The sequence below is a fragment of the Myxocyprinus asiaticus genome, chromosome 39 (assembly GCF_019703515.2).
Source record: "Myxocyprinus asiaticus isolate MX2 ecotype Aquarium Trade chromosome 39, UBuf_Myxa_2, whole genome shotgun sequence".
NCBI lineage: Eukaryota > Metazoa > Chordata > Actinopteri > Cypriniformes > Catostomidae > Myxocyprinus > Myxocyprinus asiaticus.
In genome coordinates, this window is record NC_059382.1 from 23,833,102 (window position 1) to 23,850,663 (window position 17,562).

Consider the following 17,562-nt stretch of genomic DNA (forward strand, 5'->3'; position numbering starts at 1 on the left):
AAGGCTCTACACAGAACCGTAAAGGGTTACTGTGTAGGTATAGAAACTTTGAGCCAAGTGAAAGCTTCTAGCCTATATAGAACCCCAATACAAATTTTTTTGGTAACAGGTTCCATTTGTTAACATTATTAGTTTGTTAACAACATTAGTTAACATTAACTAATAATGAACAATACTTTTACAGCATTTATTAATCTTAGTAAATGCTAATTTTAACATATTGGGTACAATGGGGCTAAAGGCACACCTTAAGGAAAATTAGCATTTTTCTGCTCACAAAATGCTTTAAGATTCAAAAAATACATTTATTTTTTATTGAATATTGACGGAGCAACACAATTTGTGTGAAAGAAATAACAACAGAGGAATTGTTTTGAATAAAATTCTATAAAAATTAAAATCAAATAAAAAAATAGAAAATATAAAAAAGGTGGTGAAGGGGCCTTTTACCCCACACCTGGGCCCCTAGTGAGTTTATAGTTATTTCGTGTAGATTCCGGGGCAATAGTTATAGGGCACAATTTTTCAGCTTAAGCAAATACGTTTGAGACAGGAAGATGCTTTTTTGAGTAACAAATTTAGATAATGCTTATTCAAAATAACCACTTTAGAAAAGGGTGCATAATTTCTTGTTAATTTCAATCACATTTGACATTTCACCACATCTCAAGTATTCCAGAAACTAATTAATCTCCATTGTGATTGGATCAGTCAATGTGAGCCCACTTGTTTATACTTGTTTAATAGGGGCCTTTAGCCCCTGCAACAGGGTGGCTTTTCCCCCCAAATGCTATCCTTTCACTTCCTGGACAGTTATTGAAAATGTACTGATATAATCACGTTTAACAAAATTAAAAATGATAAATCACTATTTTTGTCTCAAAATAAATGTGATAATTTCCAGGTTATTCATTAGCTACATAAATTTACAAAAAATAAAATCAAAGGAACCTTTTGCCCCAGGGAGCCTTTACCCCCGTTGTACCCTACTAATACATTTTTAAAACCAAACGTTGTATTAGTTAACATTAGTTAATGCACTCCAAACTAATCTAAACTAACAATGAGCAACTGTATTTTTATTAATTAATATTAACAAGATGAATAAACTGTTAACAAGATGAATAAATGCTGTAAAAAATAAATGTTATCCATTGTCAGTTCATGATACCTAATGCATTAACTAATGTTAAAGGAATATTCCGAGTTCAATACAAGTTAAGCTCAATCAATGGCATTTGTGGCATAATGTTGATTACTACAAAAATTTATTTAGGCTTTTTTAAAGAAAAGCAAAAATGAATGTTACAGGGAGGCACTTACAATGGAAGTGAATGGGGTCCATTTTTGGAGGGTTTAAAAGCAGAAATGTGAAGCTTATAATTTTATAAAAGCCCTTACATTAACATTAATAAAATGAGTGATATTCCTCTTGCCAACGAAGATGTAAAATTGGCTATAATTTTACACTGAAAAGGTTAGTAAGCGATTTTATTTATTTAAATCGGCCCCCATTCACTTACGTTGTAAGTGCCTAACTATAATCCAGATTTTTGCTTTTTTAAAGAAAAGGAGGGACGAGTCGAAAATAATTTTTGTGGTAGTCAACAGGCTATTATGCTACAAATGCTGTTGATTGAGCTTCACTTGTATTAAACCCAGAACATTTCTTTAATAAATGGAACCTTTTTGCAAAGTTTTCTTTCTAAGAGAACTATAATGGTGTTGGTTTTAACAGCAGCACTCTTTACATTTGCCAGAAATTTACACCGTTGTACATTTCTAAATTAGTTTAATTTGTTGCAGACAAATATGGGAATTTGCACCTGCACATATAAAACAAATGCATCTGGCCTGTGAATTCCTTTGTGTTGTAAAGTTACAAAAGTCATTTTTTGGAATTATAGTTTTATTGACCTTTCAGACAGGTTTAACATAAGTCTTTTAAATTGAAATATTAAAAATAAAACAAGACAAATAGGACTAGCACAGACATTACACATCAACTATAAATATTGTAACACTTAATTTTTGCAAACAATATACATTTTCTAAGGCCGGAACATCTGTGTTCTCCTGTACTGTGAGATATGAATAACATATACAAATTGAGAAAAAGGAGTGCGGATCATCTTGCTTTTAAGACTTTTAAATATTTTCTGTGGATCTACTCACCCTTAACTGGTAGAGTGCAGTGATTTCTTTTCTTTGATCATAGTCAAACAATATACATTTACTGTAAATAGACTCACAGTCACTTATGTGTCATACAAATAAAAAAAACAAAAAAATCCAATATACAAACGCCTTATACTGATTATCTCCCATTTCCTGTTGAGACAATAGAACTTGTGGAAGAAAAAAAAAAAAGAAGACATAATTATAATAAATGATACAAACTGAAAACATCAAATAGAGCATACAGTGTAGTGATATTTGTTCCCCAGCCTTACCATTGCTAAGTAAACCTGACAATAGATTTTAGTGTTAATTGTCTTATTTGCAAACTGAAGAGGTGTTGCTCTGCTAGGCCGGTAAGCCTCTGTTCCCTCATAGTTCAATCTCAGAATGCCCTCCTGACCTCATACTGTGACCAAGTGCTAGCAGTGTCCTCCCTCCCCCATGCCAGGCTGTCGCTCAAGGCTGGGGGGGCACTCTCAGTGTCCTCTGAGGGCAGCACTGTCATTTTGCTAGCAGACTCAGTCACAAATGAAGGGGATGTAAAGCTGCCGGAAGTGGACTGGAATGGGGTCTGATAATTGACTTCATCCAGTGAATGGAGAGAGTATGACTGTGAAGAAGTCATACTAGAACCTCGCGAAGATGAGCGGTACTGGGTCGGGCTGGCATTCTCAGGGTTGGCCAGAGAACTGGGTGCAGACAGGGGCATGGGAGCCAAACCATCTCCACACAAATTCTCCACCACCTCTGTGCCCGTGTGCTCCCAAGAATCCCTCTGCAATACACAAAATCAAGAATGCTTTACATTTGAGACTAACATGCCAGTGTATTTTAACATTCTCCAGTGATAAAACACGAAAGGTAGAAGTTGACAATCTCCTTGAAATGAACTAAAACTAAGATATTTTCAAATTTGATGATTACAGGGAGAGAAAAGGCATAAATTGCATAAATAAATAAATTTTTTTCTTAATTAGTATTTGTATCTTGTTTTCCAGTAAAATAATATAAAATAAAAATATCTAAACATCCATAAAAAAGCTACATAACTTGTGAAGCAAAATGACATTAGATATGATCAGATAAATCTAAGAAAATATGATGCAGTTTTAGCTTATAAAAAAAAAAAAAAAAAAAAAAAACTTTTTTTGCCAGTGCAGTAAGAAAAATAAACTTGTTTCCTCTTTGAATTAAGTTTATTCTTCAAACCTTATTTCTCTGAAAACAAGACTTAAATAATTTTGCTTTTCAAGTAAATGTATATTTTAAATATTTTAAGGATCTTTAGATATTTTATTGGAAAGACAAAAAATACTAATTAAGAAAATGTAATAATAAGAAGAATTATTATTATTGTTGTTGTTTTTAAAAGACTGAGTTAGAAAAATATTTTTTGCAGTGTAACAGACAACAAACCAGTGAATTAGTACAGTGGTCCTCAACCTTATTTGACTCAAAGGCCCCCATTGTCCAAGACAATATTTGAAGGCCCTCTCTAGGAAACTAGGAGCATTAAAAGATTAAAATTATGATTAAAATTAACAAAATAATTAATAAATTAATCATTTTAATTTTTTAAAATAAAAATAATAATAATTACAAATTTTCTATTTCTTATAATTTTAAGGTATAATATTCACTGACATTTTTCAATAAAATTGCTCAATAAGGACTCTAAACAATTAAGAAATTACAGACATTACAGCATAAATCTCTGCATAGCTGCTCTGTGTATATATCGAAAAACACTATCCAAATAAAAATGACTTGAATTTACTTATTAAAGTGTCAAGAACCTATAAAGAAGTTTATACATTTAGGCCTTCATCAGTTTTTTAGTATTTTAATTAAGTTAGATTATTTTGATATAATTTATTTTAAATAATTTTAAGTCATCTCACAGCCCCCTTGCAGGTTTACTGAGGCCCCCTTGTGGGCCCTGGCCCCCAGATGAGAACCACTGTATTAGTGGTTAAAATGAAACTAGGTGCATAAGAATGACACATAGAAGTACACAAAAAAGCAAGTATGATGTGGGACCGTGAGAGTTCTTAAAAACTGTGGGGGCCAGAAGAAATTGGTGGCTTTTTGGAGCAACACAGACAAGCAGTTTTGACTAAAAGTGTCTAGGCAAAAGTTTTACAAGAAAATATTTTTTATTTCATTATGAGTATTTCATAGTACTTCTGTGCTATCCTTCCTTTTATAAAATTTTCCACTACGTTGTTTACACTGCTTACACTTCTAAAAACTAGTTTAGAACTAATTCAAAACAGAACAGAATATAACTGATTTCAGTTTAGATTTTCTCACATAAAGAGACAGTTAAATGGACAAAAACATCGTTTTTGGACAAGCTTTTCAGACAAACACTGCCCTATACTGTAGCCACATTCATGTACTAAATCTTACCAGCAAATAATGTGAAGGGTCACTGGAGTAAGGTGGAAGCAATGACGTCAACGCAGAGGGTGAGAATATTGTGCTTCCTCCACTGGAAAAAGGTGTGCTACGGTAGTCTCCAAAAGACTCAGGGTAGTAGCTGTCTATGAGAGAGGAATAGCCAGACATGCATCCAGTGTCAGTTGAGAGAGACTTCCCTGACAGTGCTGAGGGGTACACATCACCAGGAAATGGTTTGTTTGAGGGACAAAACTCAGTGTCCGAAAGGAAAGGTCTTCTCATACCATAGTAACTCGGAAGCATGTGAGAACCTGAACAGACGTAGAAATAAATAAAATTATAATTTTTTAGAAGATGGGTAGTTGATAGAACTTGTCCATAGACAATTTTTTTAAGCAACATCAAGATTTTATCTTAAAATCTACATGAGTGTATAGCAGAAAGTTGTCACCTTTTATTTTAAGATTTTTTCACCATTTTTAAACACCTTTTGCCTTCACAAGTTCATTTTTAACGGCCCTTCGGTGTGTCAAATTTTTAAAAGTACAAATATTTGATTTAATTTCCAAAAAATGAGGTCATGGTAGATAAATAATAGATAAACAAACAATGCCAGAGTGCATTTCTGAATGTGTCTCTGTTTAATATATTTGCAAAGTGATTGTGCCTCACCTGTCATTTGTACAAATGGACTCTGAGGAGTAGATACACCCTAGAAAAAAACATCAAGTCAAAATGTTTGTCGTGGTTTCTTATACTCCTATGAGCTCTTTAATTTTCCATTAATCTGCAGTTTTCTGTGATCACTTTGAATGAGTTTGACTAATACAATCCAGCCTTAATGGTACATAACAAGCTAGCACGCAAAATAGAGTGGAGTGGTGATGGCATAGTGGGCTAAAGCACATAACTAGTAATCAGAAGGTTCAATCCCCACAGCCACCACCATTGTGTCCTGGAGCAAGGCACTTAACTCCAGGTTGCTCCGGGGGAATTGTCCCTGTAATAAGTGCACTGTAAGTCGCTTGCATCTGCCAAATGCATAAATGTAAAATAATTGCATACGTCTATTGAACTGCCCTCCAAATCTTAGAGTTATTTCAAAGAATGTCTTGCTATAATGCAAGCATTTAGGTCAGATACACAACCTGATCAGATGAATTGCATAGGGGCAACAATATTCATGGTAGTCTTAAACATGCATGGGTTTGTATGTTTAGCAAATGTTTTGTTCTATCCTTTTTCACTTTCTCTCATGAGCCAGTATTGCAAGACTAAATATGACTAGCAATGGTTCAATTATTCTATTACCAAAACGGCAATGGGACCTTGAGATACGTAGGATATAATATTATCATTGAATAGTTGAGCTCTTGGTGAGGGAACATAGACAGGCATCAGGCTCTCTTCTGTTTGCATACAAGCATAAAAGACCTGATATCATGGCAGCACAGGCTGGAGGGCAAGCAAATTTTGAGGCTAGTATTTGAATGTCATTTGCTTGTCCCAAGACTTCCCTGTGTGAACAACCTATGCCTCAGTGCCTCTTTGAAGGCATGGTATGGAAATCAGGCTGTTGAAGAGCTCACAGGCTATAGCACTGCACCTGATTCAGCCTCAAGATAAACCAAGGTAGAGGTGGTGGAAGTGTGGGGGTGGTTTTTGGGGGGATGGGGGTGGAAAAGCTCTTCATTAAGGTCTCTTGAGCCAGATAAAGCAATGAAACTGGTCTACTGTAGACAATATATTGTAACTATGGGAAACAGTAAAATGGTGTTCTAAACTGTTCATAATGAATTTGGCATGCATTTTTTGCTCTTCGTAATGTATCAAAACCTAAGTTTCCATCTAAGATATGGTGTTTCTGCTTGTGACTTTTTGCAGTTAAAAAGAGAGCATTTTATTACGCCATGTTGCAAGTAAAATGCCATTTTAGTTTAGAGGCAACATTTGCATTAATCCCAGTTTACTTGCTTTTGTTATTTTTCAACACAGTCACTCCATGTTTTGAAATGGTTGTCTTCTTGTTAAAATTAGTTTACTTGTTTTTTTTATTTTTTTGTGTGTTTTCATGTGAAATTGGTCATTGATCAGGTAATACATATTACTGCATGTCGTTCAGTGATGTGATTCTGCATTGTGCACTCTGCAATTAAACTTAACTGCTCATCAATGACGAAATTTTCGATAGTTTCAAACTTTTTGGCATGAAAGTCAAAACGATATGCATGCACGTAAAATGTAAAAGAAAATGATATGCAAAATAAAAACTAATCATATTATATAATTTCAGCTCTCGATGTACAAGATTTGTTATTCTTTCTTTGCCAGTATGCATTCTTTTTTTTAAAGAAATTCACCAAAGATTACATTAGAGCTATATATTATTGTAGTTCGGCTGTAAACTGTGGCAAGTGTTTCTATTGTTTTGGTCCTGTGTTTAGACATGACTTCTGTGGAAGAAGTTTACTGAAGTCTGCAGATGGTTCTTCTACCATGAATAAAAGGCCATAGATTTAAATGTAAGCTCATTATAAAGCAATTTTTGTTTGCCGTGGCCTCAACATGCTCTGATTCTCTTGTGCAACCCTCCCCCTGCTTAGCCATTGTAGTATGTGTTTGGTCTCAGTCATGTCCCTGTGGGATCACAATGTTTGACACCTACAGTACATACATTTCTTTTTATTACGTTTTGAAAACATAGTTACTTTTCAGCTTTTACATAACATACAAATTATTATCAGCCACAGCTCAAAGAACCGAGAATAGATCACACATTGAAATTGAAAGTCACAACTGTCACGACACTCTAATATGAGGGTTACACTTCCCTTAGAAGATAGAAGAGACTTTTGATATGTTACATTTAAAATTGTAATAATACAAAAATAAAAAAAAAATCTTTAAAAGGATAGTTACCCCAAAAAATGACAATTCTGTCATTTACTTCCCTTCATGTTGTTCCAAACCCATTTGACTTTCTTTCTTATATGAAACACAGTCTCATACATTTTTCACTTTCATTACAGTACATCTCTTTTTCCAAACAATGGAAGTGACTGGTGAGGCTGTCATTCAGCTTAACGGTTCCTTTTGTGTTTCACAGCAGAAATAAAGTCATATGTGTTTGGAACAACAGGGTCAGTAAATGATGACAGAATTTTTCTTTTTGGGTGCCCCTTTAAAGACAAAAAAAATAAATAAATCAAAACATAAATAAAAAAGCTTCTAACAAAAGCTTAAAAAGCCTTATACAGTATAAGAGCATCGTAAAAATTGTGACCAATGAATTTCAGTTCATTTTGACAATCGTTGGTGCCCATGGTGATTTTGAATAGTTTTATGTGAAGGTTAAATAAATTGATATGATTCTTCTTCTCTTTTATTTTACAGTGAAGTGACAAAACCCACATTGAGCCGCTTATTCAAACAGAAGTGATTATAGCAAGTGAGCACCATTGACATGGAGATGGGGCTGAAAAGATTTCTCTCTTGTGCAGCCAGATGTCTGAAAGTCTGATTTGTTCTTGTCTAGAGTGAAAACAGGAGACCTGTCTGTGGTCTGCAGGAGGAACAATATAGTGGAGCAGGTGTGCGAGTCTTTGCCTTTGCATAGCCATACCACAGCACTAAAAGGTTGGTTTACTCCACAACCTCAGGAGTTCATGACCATCGGCACTGTTGCTATTGTTCGCCGCTTATGCGAAGGTATTTACTAATGGGCTTGTCTTCATCCCACCCGTGTGAGAAAAGGACGAGTTTGCGAGGGCTTCTATCAGCGGCCATAGGTCAGTAATCATTAGAATAAAAAAGATAAGCCAATGAGCAAATAGAGTGGCTGGGCAGAGAATATACCAACTGTATTAAACTGTCTGTTTGCAGATATGAAAGAAGAGCAGAGTGACAGGGTGAATGGAGAGAAAAGAAGCATTGTGAATTGCATGGGCGAGGAATACTTCAGTTGAGGGTATTGACCAGGTAAGATTAAGAGGCGGACTTACAGTGTAGCGTGGCCCGTTCGTTTGCTGTGACCTCTTTTCTGCCAGCAGATCTTTCACTGTGTGCTTTACCCGGACTCCCTGGTAGACTCTTTTCGAACATTCTGGGGAAAGAATATTAAAGGGATCTTTCAGACAAAAAAAAAATTACATTCTGTCATCATTTATTCACCCTCGCTTTGTTTCAAACAACAAATAAAAGAGATGTTAGGCAAACAGTTAGCCTTAGTCACCTTTCACTTTCATAGTATGGGAAGAATATGCAATGAAAGTGAAAAGTGACTGAGGCTAACATTCTGCCTAAACTTGTTTTGTGTTCCACAGAAGAAAGAAAGTCATACAGGTTGGAAACAGCTTGTAAATGATCACAGAATAATTATTTTTGGGTAAACTAGCCCTTTAGGTATTTTTCCACAATGTCCTTTGAAAAACAAAGAAAAGTAACAGGGACAGAAAATTTACCTTACATATGTAGAATTTAAGAGTATAAATGAATAACTTTGAATGTCTGATATTTAGCCATGTGTACATCAGTTAGAACCAGATCTGATTACTTGTTATTAATGGTTTCTAATGCAATCCATTAATTTTTAATTCTTGAGATGTGATAGCTTATCAACAGGAAGAATAAATAAGTCAACCAGGGAAACATCACTATCACACAAATCACAAATATGATATGTGAATACAAAAACTTGATTATATTAAGAGAGAAGAGGGTTTGGGGGCTCAGATTTGTTCAGTAGTTGAAGACACATTTACAGTATGTTTATTTTCTGCAGTAATTATTCTTACATTTTTCAACTTCATAGATGTTTATGAGCAGGGTCAGTATCTCTCATCAGTTTTATGGTATGCATCTATAACTGGCATGGAAATTATCTTTGGTTTTGGTCAATGCAAATTGGTCAGTTTATAAACACTTACTCTGTTTAACTGAAACTTCATGGGGGGCCAATGATCAATTTATAGCCTTGTATCTATGTTGTATCTGCTCTGGTGACTCATAAAGACATCATAATCAATGGAGGATGGTGGAGCGGGAACATGCGAATCAACATTTAATGTTGACATTGGACTGAAGTTAGAGGATGTCTTAAGTTTGTTCTCGAAAATACAATTCCTGGAAGCACAGATCCCAGCCAACAGAACACTGTTTTTGCAATTTAAAGATGTCTGTGATAGGAAATTGTATGCAAAAACCATTATGTAAAAGACCCCAGCTTCATGAATGAACTTCAGGAGTTCTGAGGTTCTGACCACTGCTTTTTATAAAGGCCAAATAGCATCTGAAATTCAATCTTATGGTGCTTGTTTTCCATATATATCCATTTCAGTGCTTTAAAACAAACTTAAAGTACACTGAACTGTGTCTAACATTAAGATGCCTTGTAATGAAATAACCAGACCCATCAACATTATAGTTAAATATTCAATGATGTAGTTCCCCCAATCAAACAAGATTACTCTTAACTAACAAATCCAACAGCATGACAAAAACTGAGCTCAAGCTACTGTGTTTTCATCACAAATAATATTCATTAGAGTAGCATTATTCTTAATGTAAAAGTGTACCTTACCAGATTCCATGATGCGGATACCTCAGATGTAAGCAACAGGGAAGGTACAGTCAACAATCTATCCGTGAAACAACCGTATCTGCTCCCAAACTCCAGTTGAATTTGATCATTATACCATAGACACGAAATCCAACTCCGCTTTAGTGAACTATACTATAGATGCTGATCAGAAGTCAGCTTTTGAAATGACCCTCACACATTTGTTTGCATGCAAATAATTGGCAGGACGTTTTTCAAGCATTTGCATCAACCTTATAGATTAGTGAGGAGAGAGCACGAATGACACGTCAGCATCATTGGGAAATACATGATTAACATGGGCTGGTCATTTGGTGTTTTTATAACAGAAGTCAAGTATTCTGCCTGGCATGTTTCTCACACGGTGTAACCAGTATACTTTGCTTAGCATTATATAACCATGCAGTGGTGCTGCATTTAACATTTATTTGCACTTTGTTCTCCTTTATTTCATTGCTTACATCATATAAGTTGTTCAAATGACAAAGGTGGATGTTTGATAGCTATAAATGTTTGCAGTCAAAATTTGGGACGAAAAATGAAGATCAGGTACCTCAGTAGACCTTCAAACTTTCTGGCAAAGCCTCATTTCTACAGACAGGCAATTTACATGCCCTGCATGGATTATTTACTGTTTGATGTTAGTGATTTTACTGACTTTTCAACGTGGGTTGTTTGAACTGTGTGCCTGACAAACTGGGCCGTTTCTAGGTGTAGGTGAAGTAGGCAGTCGCCTAAGGCACCACCAGCTGGGAGGGTAGCAATGAGGAGGCCACCACCACAAAAACAACGCCCCCTGCCCCTGGCCCTCGACGGGGGTACCAGTAGGGATCTCACCTATGGTACCAAAATGGTCAGAAACTACCCTGTTGACAAAAAAAAATATTTGTGTTTTGTTCTATCTCGTATGAGTGGCTTATCTGTGACTCTTTACTCCCAAAGATGACATCCTTCCCCCCTTTAGCTACTGACTTTCAATTTGCAACATGGGCACAGCCTCTTCCAGTTATATTCTTCTATTTCTCTTGTACTCACTTCTCATCTTGTATGTGTCACTTACTAGAAATCTCAAATGGCGATGCAAGTGTACAATAAATGTGTCCTATATGTGTCCTATATATTTTTAGGTACTGTGTACTGTGTATATGGACTGCATTATTTTGCTTGTGTCAGGTCAGTGAGAAATCCATCAATCAATAACCTCAAACATTTGTGACGTCATAATTGAATGGATGCTTATAACTCCTAATGAAAGTTATTACTGCTGGTAAAAAAGTTGAAAGACATTAATTTGTATCCATTGCAAAGAAAAGAAAAATCTGTGAAAAGTGTTTTAGAAAGTCATTTAAAAGTTAAGTAAATAGTAATGTGATTACTTTTCAATTAAATAATCAGTAAAGTAATCTGATTACAATATTAGAGGAGTAATTAGTCATTTGTAGTGGATTTCTTTTTTTAAAACTTACCCAACACTGGAAAAGACCCACCGGCATATTAATTTAAACTATCCTTATGTGTTCCATGTAAAAAATTAAGTCTGAAAATGATTGATAGAATTAAGTTCATGTTCATTAAGTTCTGCATATTTCTTCTTGCAGGAAATTGGTCTTTGTATTTATTATTAAAGAGGCATAGTCTGGTTTTATAGGTGAAATATAAAAGGTAAGGCTGTTTTTGACACAATGTAGAACTAGTTTTGAATTGGTAATACAGAAAAAATCTAATTAGACCATTCTAAACAGTGAAAGACCTTCCAATGATTCCACAAGTTATTTTGGGAAATAAGGATAGATTCTGACATCAGCAACCACCTGTAATGAAGGTGAAGAGAAATGAAGACGATGATGTGTGATGAACCCAAGTGCAGTTTATTATCAATTGTGAAATCCAAAACCCGTAACTCCAAACATGAACAAAATACAAAAACATGAACTTGACGTAACTTGGCATGACATGAACAGTCCTACAATGTTACATTCACAATACCTGACAATGGACAATGGCAAACATGAGGCTTAAATACATGGACAGGGGTAACAAGACAAACAAGTTAACCAATGACAAGACAGAACTGATACAAGGTAACTAGACAATAAACCGACTTGACGTGGTTACGTGGCAGGACATGGAAACATGGTGAAACTAGGTGTGGGGTGTGGTCTGGTGAAAACGTGGTGTGGAGCATGAGACCAGGGCGGAGGCTGTGGGGGGTGGAGCCATGAGAGGCTCGAGGGATGGAGCCATGGAAGGCGGAGCCGTGAGAGGCTCGAGGGGCGAAATCATGGAGAACTGGATACCCGGAGAGTAGCCGAAGACTCGAAGGGCCAGGGTGCAGCCGGAGGCAGGGAGGACCAAGGCGGCACCGGAGGCTCGGAGCAAGGCGAAGCTGGGGGATTGGAAGACTGAGGTGTAGCCAGAGGATTGGAGAACCAAGGCAGAGCCAGGTGACGACAGACCAAGGAGGAGCTGGAGGGATGAGGGATCCCGGTAAAGCCGACAGGCTGAAGGACCGCGGTGGAGCCGAGGGAACGTAGAGCCGAGGAGATGTCAAGGGATCGACAGGCCAAGGCGGAGTCCAGGGTTCGGAGGGTCTAGGTGGAGTCAAAGGTTCGAAAGTTCTCTGTGGCAGCAGGGGTGTGGTCAAGCATCTCTCCGGAGAGAGAAAGCGGTAAGGGCGCTTACACCTGAGCTAAATTATGTCTAACACCTGTCTCTAATTTCAGTGAGCATAGGGAGAGCGGCATAAATAGAGCCACACCACAAGTAGACAAGAGAGAGCCTGGGCAATGATTGTGAAGCCAAGAGTCTGTTGTTGCAAAGTTGAGAGTTTATGTGTGAAATAGCTTGTGGATTTTAGACTGAATTATTGAACAGCGTAAAAGCCTTGAAAGACTATGTTGGCTGCAGTAAGGAAAATAAACGCTTACCTGAACCAGGAAAAGCAGCTTCTCACCTCCTCTTTACATTCTCCTTGTCTGAGATATCTCAGAGGTCGATGATTGAGCCGATGGCTTGGGGGGAACTGGCTGATCAGAAGAACTCAGGGTGGGCACATGGGCGGGAACCAATTCCAACTCAAACAGCCCAGTGAGAGATGGTTCTGGAAAGGATGAGGTTAGCAACACTGGCTCTGGGATGGATGAGCCTTGCAATGCTGGTTCATTGGACATGACAGACGTAGGCGTTGGCTCGTTGACCGTGGCAGGCTTTGGCGTTGGCTCGTTGACCAGAGGTGAGCTTGAGACATGGCATGGAGCAGTCTCAGGCATGGCTGTGACTTGGCATGGAGCAGATTGAGGCGTGGCTATGACATGGCATGGAGCAGGCTCAGGCGTGACTGTGACATGGCATGGAGCAGGCTCAGGCATGGCTGAGACATGGCATGGAGCAGGCTCAGGCTTGGCTGTGACATGGCATGGAGCAGACTGAGGATTCGGGGCAAAAGATGGCACTAGCTCAGCAACCATGACGAGGAACTCTGTCTTGGCGGCCATGACGTGGTACTCTGGTTTGGCGGCCATGAAGTGGGACTCTGGCTTGGGGGCCGTGACGTGGGACTCTGGCTTGGGGGCCGTGATGTGGGACTCTGGCTTGGGGGCCGTGACGTGGGACTCTGGCTTGGTGGCCGTGACGTGGGACTCTGGCTTGGCGGCCACCTCCCCCAAAATGAACGATGAACCACATATTAGTAGGGCAAGGTCGATATACTGAGCCAGGCTGTGGGTAATCTGACCGCCTGGCATCAGGGAAGAGATTGGCTCATTAAGTCCAAAGCGAAAACAGTCCTTGAGGGCAATATCATTAAAATAGACAAGGTAGCAAAGACCACAAAACTCCGTGACATAATCCTGCAGTGATTCCCCTGGCGTAAACGAAGAAGCTGGATTGCTGGGTTCATTTTGGTCGGTCAGGTATTCTGTAATGATGGCGAAGAGATGATGAAGATGATGATGTGTGATGAACCCAAGTGCAGTTTATTATCAATCGTGAAATCCAAAATCCGTAACTCCAAACATGAACAAAATACAAAAACATGAACTTGACATGACATGACATGACATGACATGACATGACATGACATGACATGACATGACATGACATGACATGAACAATCCTACAATGTTACATTCACAATACCTGACAATGGACAATGGCAAACATGAGGCTTAAATACATGGCCAAGGGTAACAAGACAAACAAGTTAACCAATGACAAGACAGAACTAATAACAAGGTATCTAGACAATAAACCAATGAAAACAAGGCACAAGAACATGGAGGGAAACATGAAATCACATGACCAGGGAACCACATGACATGAAACAAGAACAGGAACTAAACTTTCAAAATAAAAGACATGAAAAACATAAACAAACACACACAACCCTGACACCACCAGAAATTGTAATCTTAAAGGGATAGTTCACCCCAAAATAAAAATGTTGTCATTATGTACCCTCATGTTGTTCAAAACCAGGGCTCCAGAATAAAAACATTACTACGGAGGCACTTGCTCCTAAAATGAAACATTTAGGAGCCAAATGCCTGTTTTTTATTACCGAAATTACAGAATTGCACAATTTAGATGGTTATTCAGAAGCAAGATAAAAAAACGAAGAAAAGAAAGTTAATAACTGATTAATTGGCTGATTTGTTTTTTATATCAATATATAGCAAATGTGTTAAGGGAATATTCCAGGTTTAATACAAGTGAAGCTCAGTTGACAGCATTTTTGGCATAATATTGATTACCACACAAATGTATTTTGACTCATCCCTCTTTTTGTTTAATTTTTTTTTTTTTTTTGGAGGGTTTAAAGGCAGAAATGTGAAGCTTATAATTGTATAAAAGCACTTAAATTCATTCTTCTTTTAAAACTTGTTTAGTATTTAAACTGTAAAGTTGTTAAATTATCATTTTTACAATACGGTTTACAGTTTGTTGACATTACATCATCATGGTAACAAAGTTGTAAAACTGGATATAATTCTACACAGAAAAGGTTTGAAAGTGATTTTATCACACTAAAACCATGTTAATACATGCATATTGTTTATGTCTTGTGGGTATACTTTTGAAAAGGTTAGTATATTAACGTTCAAAAATTGGCCCCATTCACTTCAATTGCCTCACTGTCACCCAGATTTTTGCTCTTTTAAAGAAAAGGAGGGACGAGTCAAAATATATTTTTGTAATACTAAATATTATACCACAAATGCTGTCGATTGAGCTTAACTTGTATTAAACCCAGAATATTCCTTTAAATGTTTTTTGGCTTTCCTTACTCTGACAGGGCAGTCCAGACACAGACACAAAAAAAGTCCAGATGTAGTTTATTTTGCAACCACAATCCCAATAAAAACCAGAAGAAGAAGAAGAAGAAGAAGAAGAAGAAAGGTTTGGTGCATGACACGGGACTTTTAATTATCCACAAGCCTGAAATATATATGGGACTCTTATTCTGAAATGTCTGCACTCCCAGGTGCTCTCACAAACAGGTGAAGAAAACAAAATTGGTAGGCTACTCTTAAAATCAACTACAAAGTAAACATTTTCATATAAAAGGAGCAATAATTTATCAACAGTAGATCATCAACAACTGCATGTCATAAATGTCCGATATTAGGTAGCCTGTTATTTAAGTGGTAATTTTCATTATGCTCTACATTAAAGGTGCAATATGTAAGATTAAGAAACCCTTGTTATTAATGACATCTGTGGCCGTTAAGTGAACTGCAGCCAGCTACCTGTTGCTCATGCTCGTGCACACTCCATAGGGATGCCAGCATCAGCCAAAACAATGACGTAACGTACAAAGAGACTGAACGTGATCCGCCGGCATCATGCTGACAGATGAGGTAGCATAATTAAAATTACAGTTATGATTGTTTTACTACAAACTTTGAGACTAAACTAAAACTACTTATCAGCTAACATAGCATGCTGATACACACATACAGCTACATACTACCGAACTATACCAGACAGTTTACTGTTGCACTGCAGTTATGTTGCACTATTGTATGTTTTGTATATCATATGTTGTACTATGAATAAGAAACCAGCATATTTGCTTAAATATATCCTGTATATCTGACTTTTAATATAAAGAAAAGATCCTTGAAATTATTTGAAAGTTACAAAGCAAGGTAGCTTACAATTCGTCAGCATTAGCAGGCAAGATCAAGTTAGCTAAAATTACACGGATCAATCCTTATGGCACTATATTTCACATGCTTTGCAGTTATGTAAGCTTACCTGTCCAGTAAGAAGAACGCCAGTTCAGGGTCGGTTTTGATCCCCAAAACCGAACGAAGGTCCCTCCAGGAATCAAATGCCCTGCCGATGTTCACTCTAGTTTTCGCTTGACCACGATCACGTTCCCGCTTAGCCAGACGAGATTCAGTATATAAATGTTTTGTTTTTTTTTTTGGCTTACTCAGAGATTGTGTTGGAGTCGGTGTTGTGCTGGGAGCCGGACATTTGCTGGATTCCATCTCTAAGGTAACGTTACCTAGTGTTGCAGTTTGTTGTCGCTGTTGAATAGCGGAAGAGAATCACTGAGGCAAGGCTTTCGGGAGCGCACATAAACGTCACATCCTTTGGATTTTCCCGGCAAAAGCGACCCGCTCCCTTCGGATGAAAATCAGTCTACAGGCTTTAATAGGCAACCTAGGAAGTCCGGGAAGGGCTCATTTTTTTTAAGTTCCATTACAAGCCGTTCACACATTGGCAAAAAAAAAAAAAGGCAAATATTACATGAAAATTGTTACATATTGCACCTTTAATCAATAAACTTTTTGCAAAAGATTGGAATGTTTTAGGACACAATTTATTAAATAATTTCAAGAAAGCTCAGTTATAAATATATGTCTTCATGCGAATTAGACATCACAGCTTCCGATGTGTTTGTTGTTGCGTGCAGCGAGCTCATCTCAACAGAAAGGGTGAAGAAAAGCAGCGTAAGACACACTGGTGCATGCTCTAAAGATATTTAATAATTCTCAAAATTATATCTGATGAATTTGCATGTGAATGAATACAGTGTTCCCAACTGTTGCCAGTGGCCACTAGATTTTAAATTATTGTCGCAATCAGTTATGTCTGGACCATTTTAGTCGCAGTCTGGAGACATGTAAACCAGGATGACTTTCTTTCTTCTGTGGAACACAAAAGCAGATGTAAGTCAGAATGACAGCCTCAGTCACTTTCTAATATCATTTTATTGAAAAGTAACCAAAATGCTGCCCAACATCACTTGAAAAAAAACAAAACAAACAAAGAAAAAGTCATACAGTTTTTGAACAACATTAGTGTGAGTAGCCTATATTATGATAGATTTATTTATTTATTTTTGGCAAACTATACTTTTAATAAAAGTG

General features: G+C 37.2%; 1 protein-coding gene and 1 long non-coding RNA gene across 4 annotated transcripts; one reads left to right on the plus strand and one right to left on the minus strand.

The window, feature by feature from the left end:
• Positions 1 to 199: 199 nt before the first annotated feature.
• Positions 200 to 10,311, minus strand: si:ch211-213d14.1 (POU class 2 homeobox associating-factor 2). 3 transcript variants are annotated; one of them, XM_051679677.1, is made up of 6 exons: positions 10,163 to 10,311; positions 8,586 to 8,686; positions 5,257 to 5,296; positions 4,869 to 4,895; positions 4,594 to 4,727; positions 200 to 2,956 (listed from the first exon to the last, which is right to left on the minus strand). In XM_051679677.1, the coding sequence occupies exons 1-6, from the start codon at positions 10,170 to 10,172 to the stop codon at positions 2,564 to 2,566; spliced, it is 705 nt and encodes a 234-aa protein (XP_051535637.1). In that variant the 5' UTR covers positions 10,173 to 10,311; the 3' UTR covers positions 200 to 2,563. The 3 variants fall into 3 exon arrangements, with proteins under 3 accessions (XP_051535637.1, XP_051535636.1, XP_051535635.1); XM_051679675.1 differs by having other exon boundaries at positions 204 to 2,956; positions 4,594 to 4,895; XM_051679676.1 differs by lacking the exon at positions 5,257 to 5,296 and having other exon boundaries at positions 201 to 2,956; positions 4,594 to 4,895.
• On the plus strand, positions 7,976 to 11,394 carry LOC127430150 (uncharacterized). The gene is made up of 4 exons (XR_007895411.1): positions 7,976 to 8,032; positions 8,120 to 8,372; positions 8,467 to 8,562; positions 10,892 to 11,394. It is a non-coding gene; the product is annotated as an uncharacterized LOC127430150 (long non-coding RNA).
• Positions 11,395 to 17,562: the final 6,168 nt, after the last annotated feature.

Excerpts from the sequence above, each read along its gene's own strand:
- si:ch211-213d14.1 (XM_051679675.1), bottom strand. Across the intron at positions 5,297-8,585 it reads CGAACGGGCCACGCTACACT|GGTGTATCTACTCCTCAGAG; the intron begins GTAAGTCCGCCT and ends GTTTTTTTCTAG. Across the intron at positions 4,896-5,256 it reads TCCATTTGTACAAATGACAG|GTTCTCACATGCTTCCGAGT; the intron begins GTGAGGCACAAT and ends ACGTCTGTTCAG.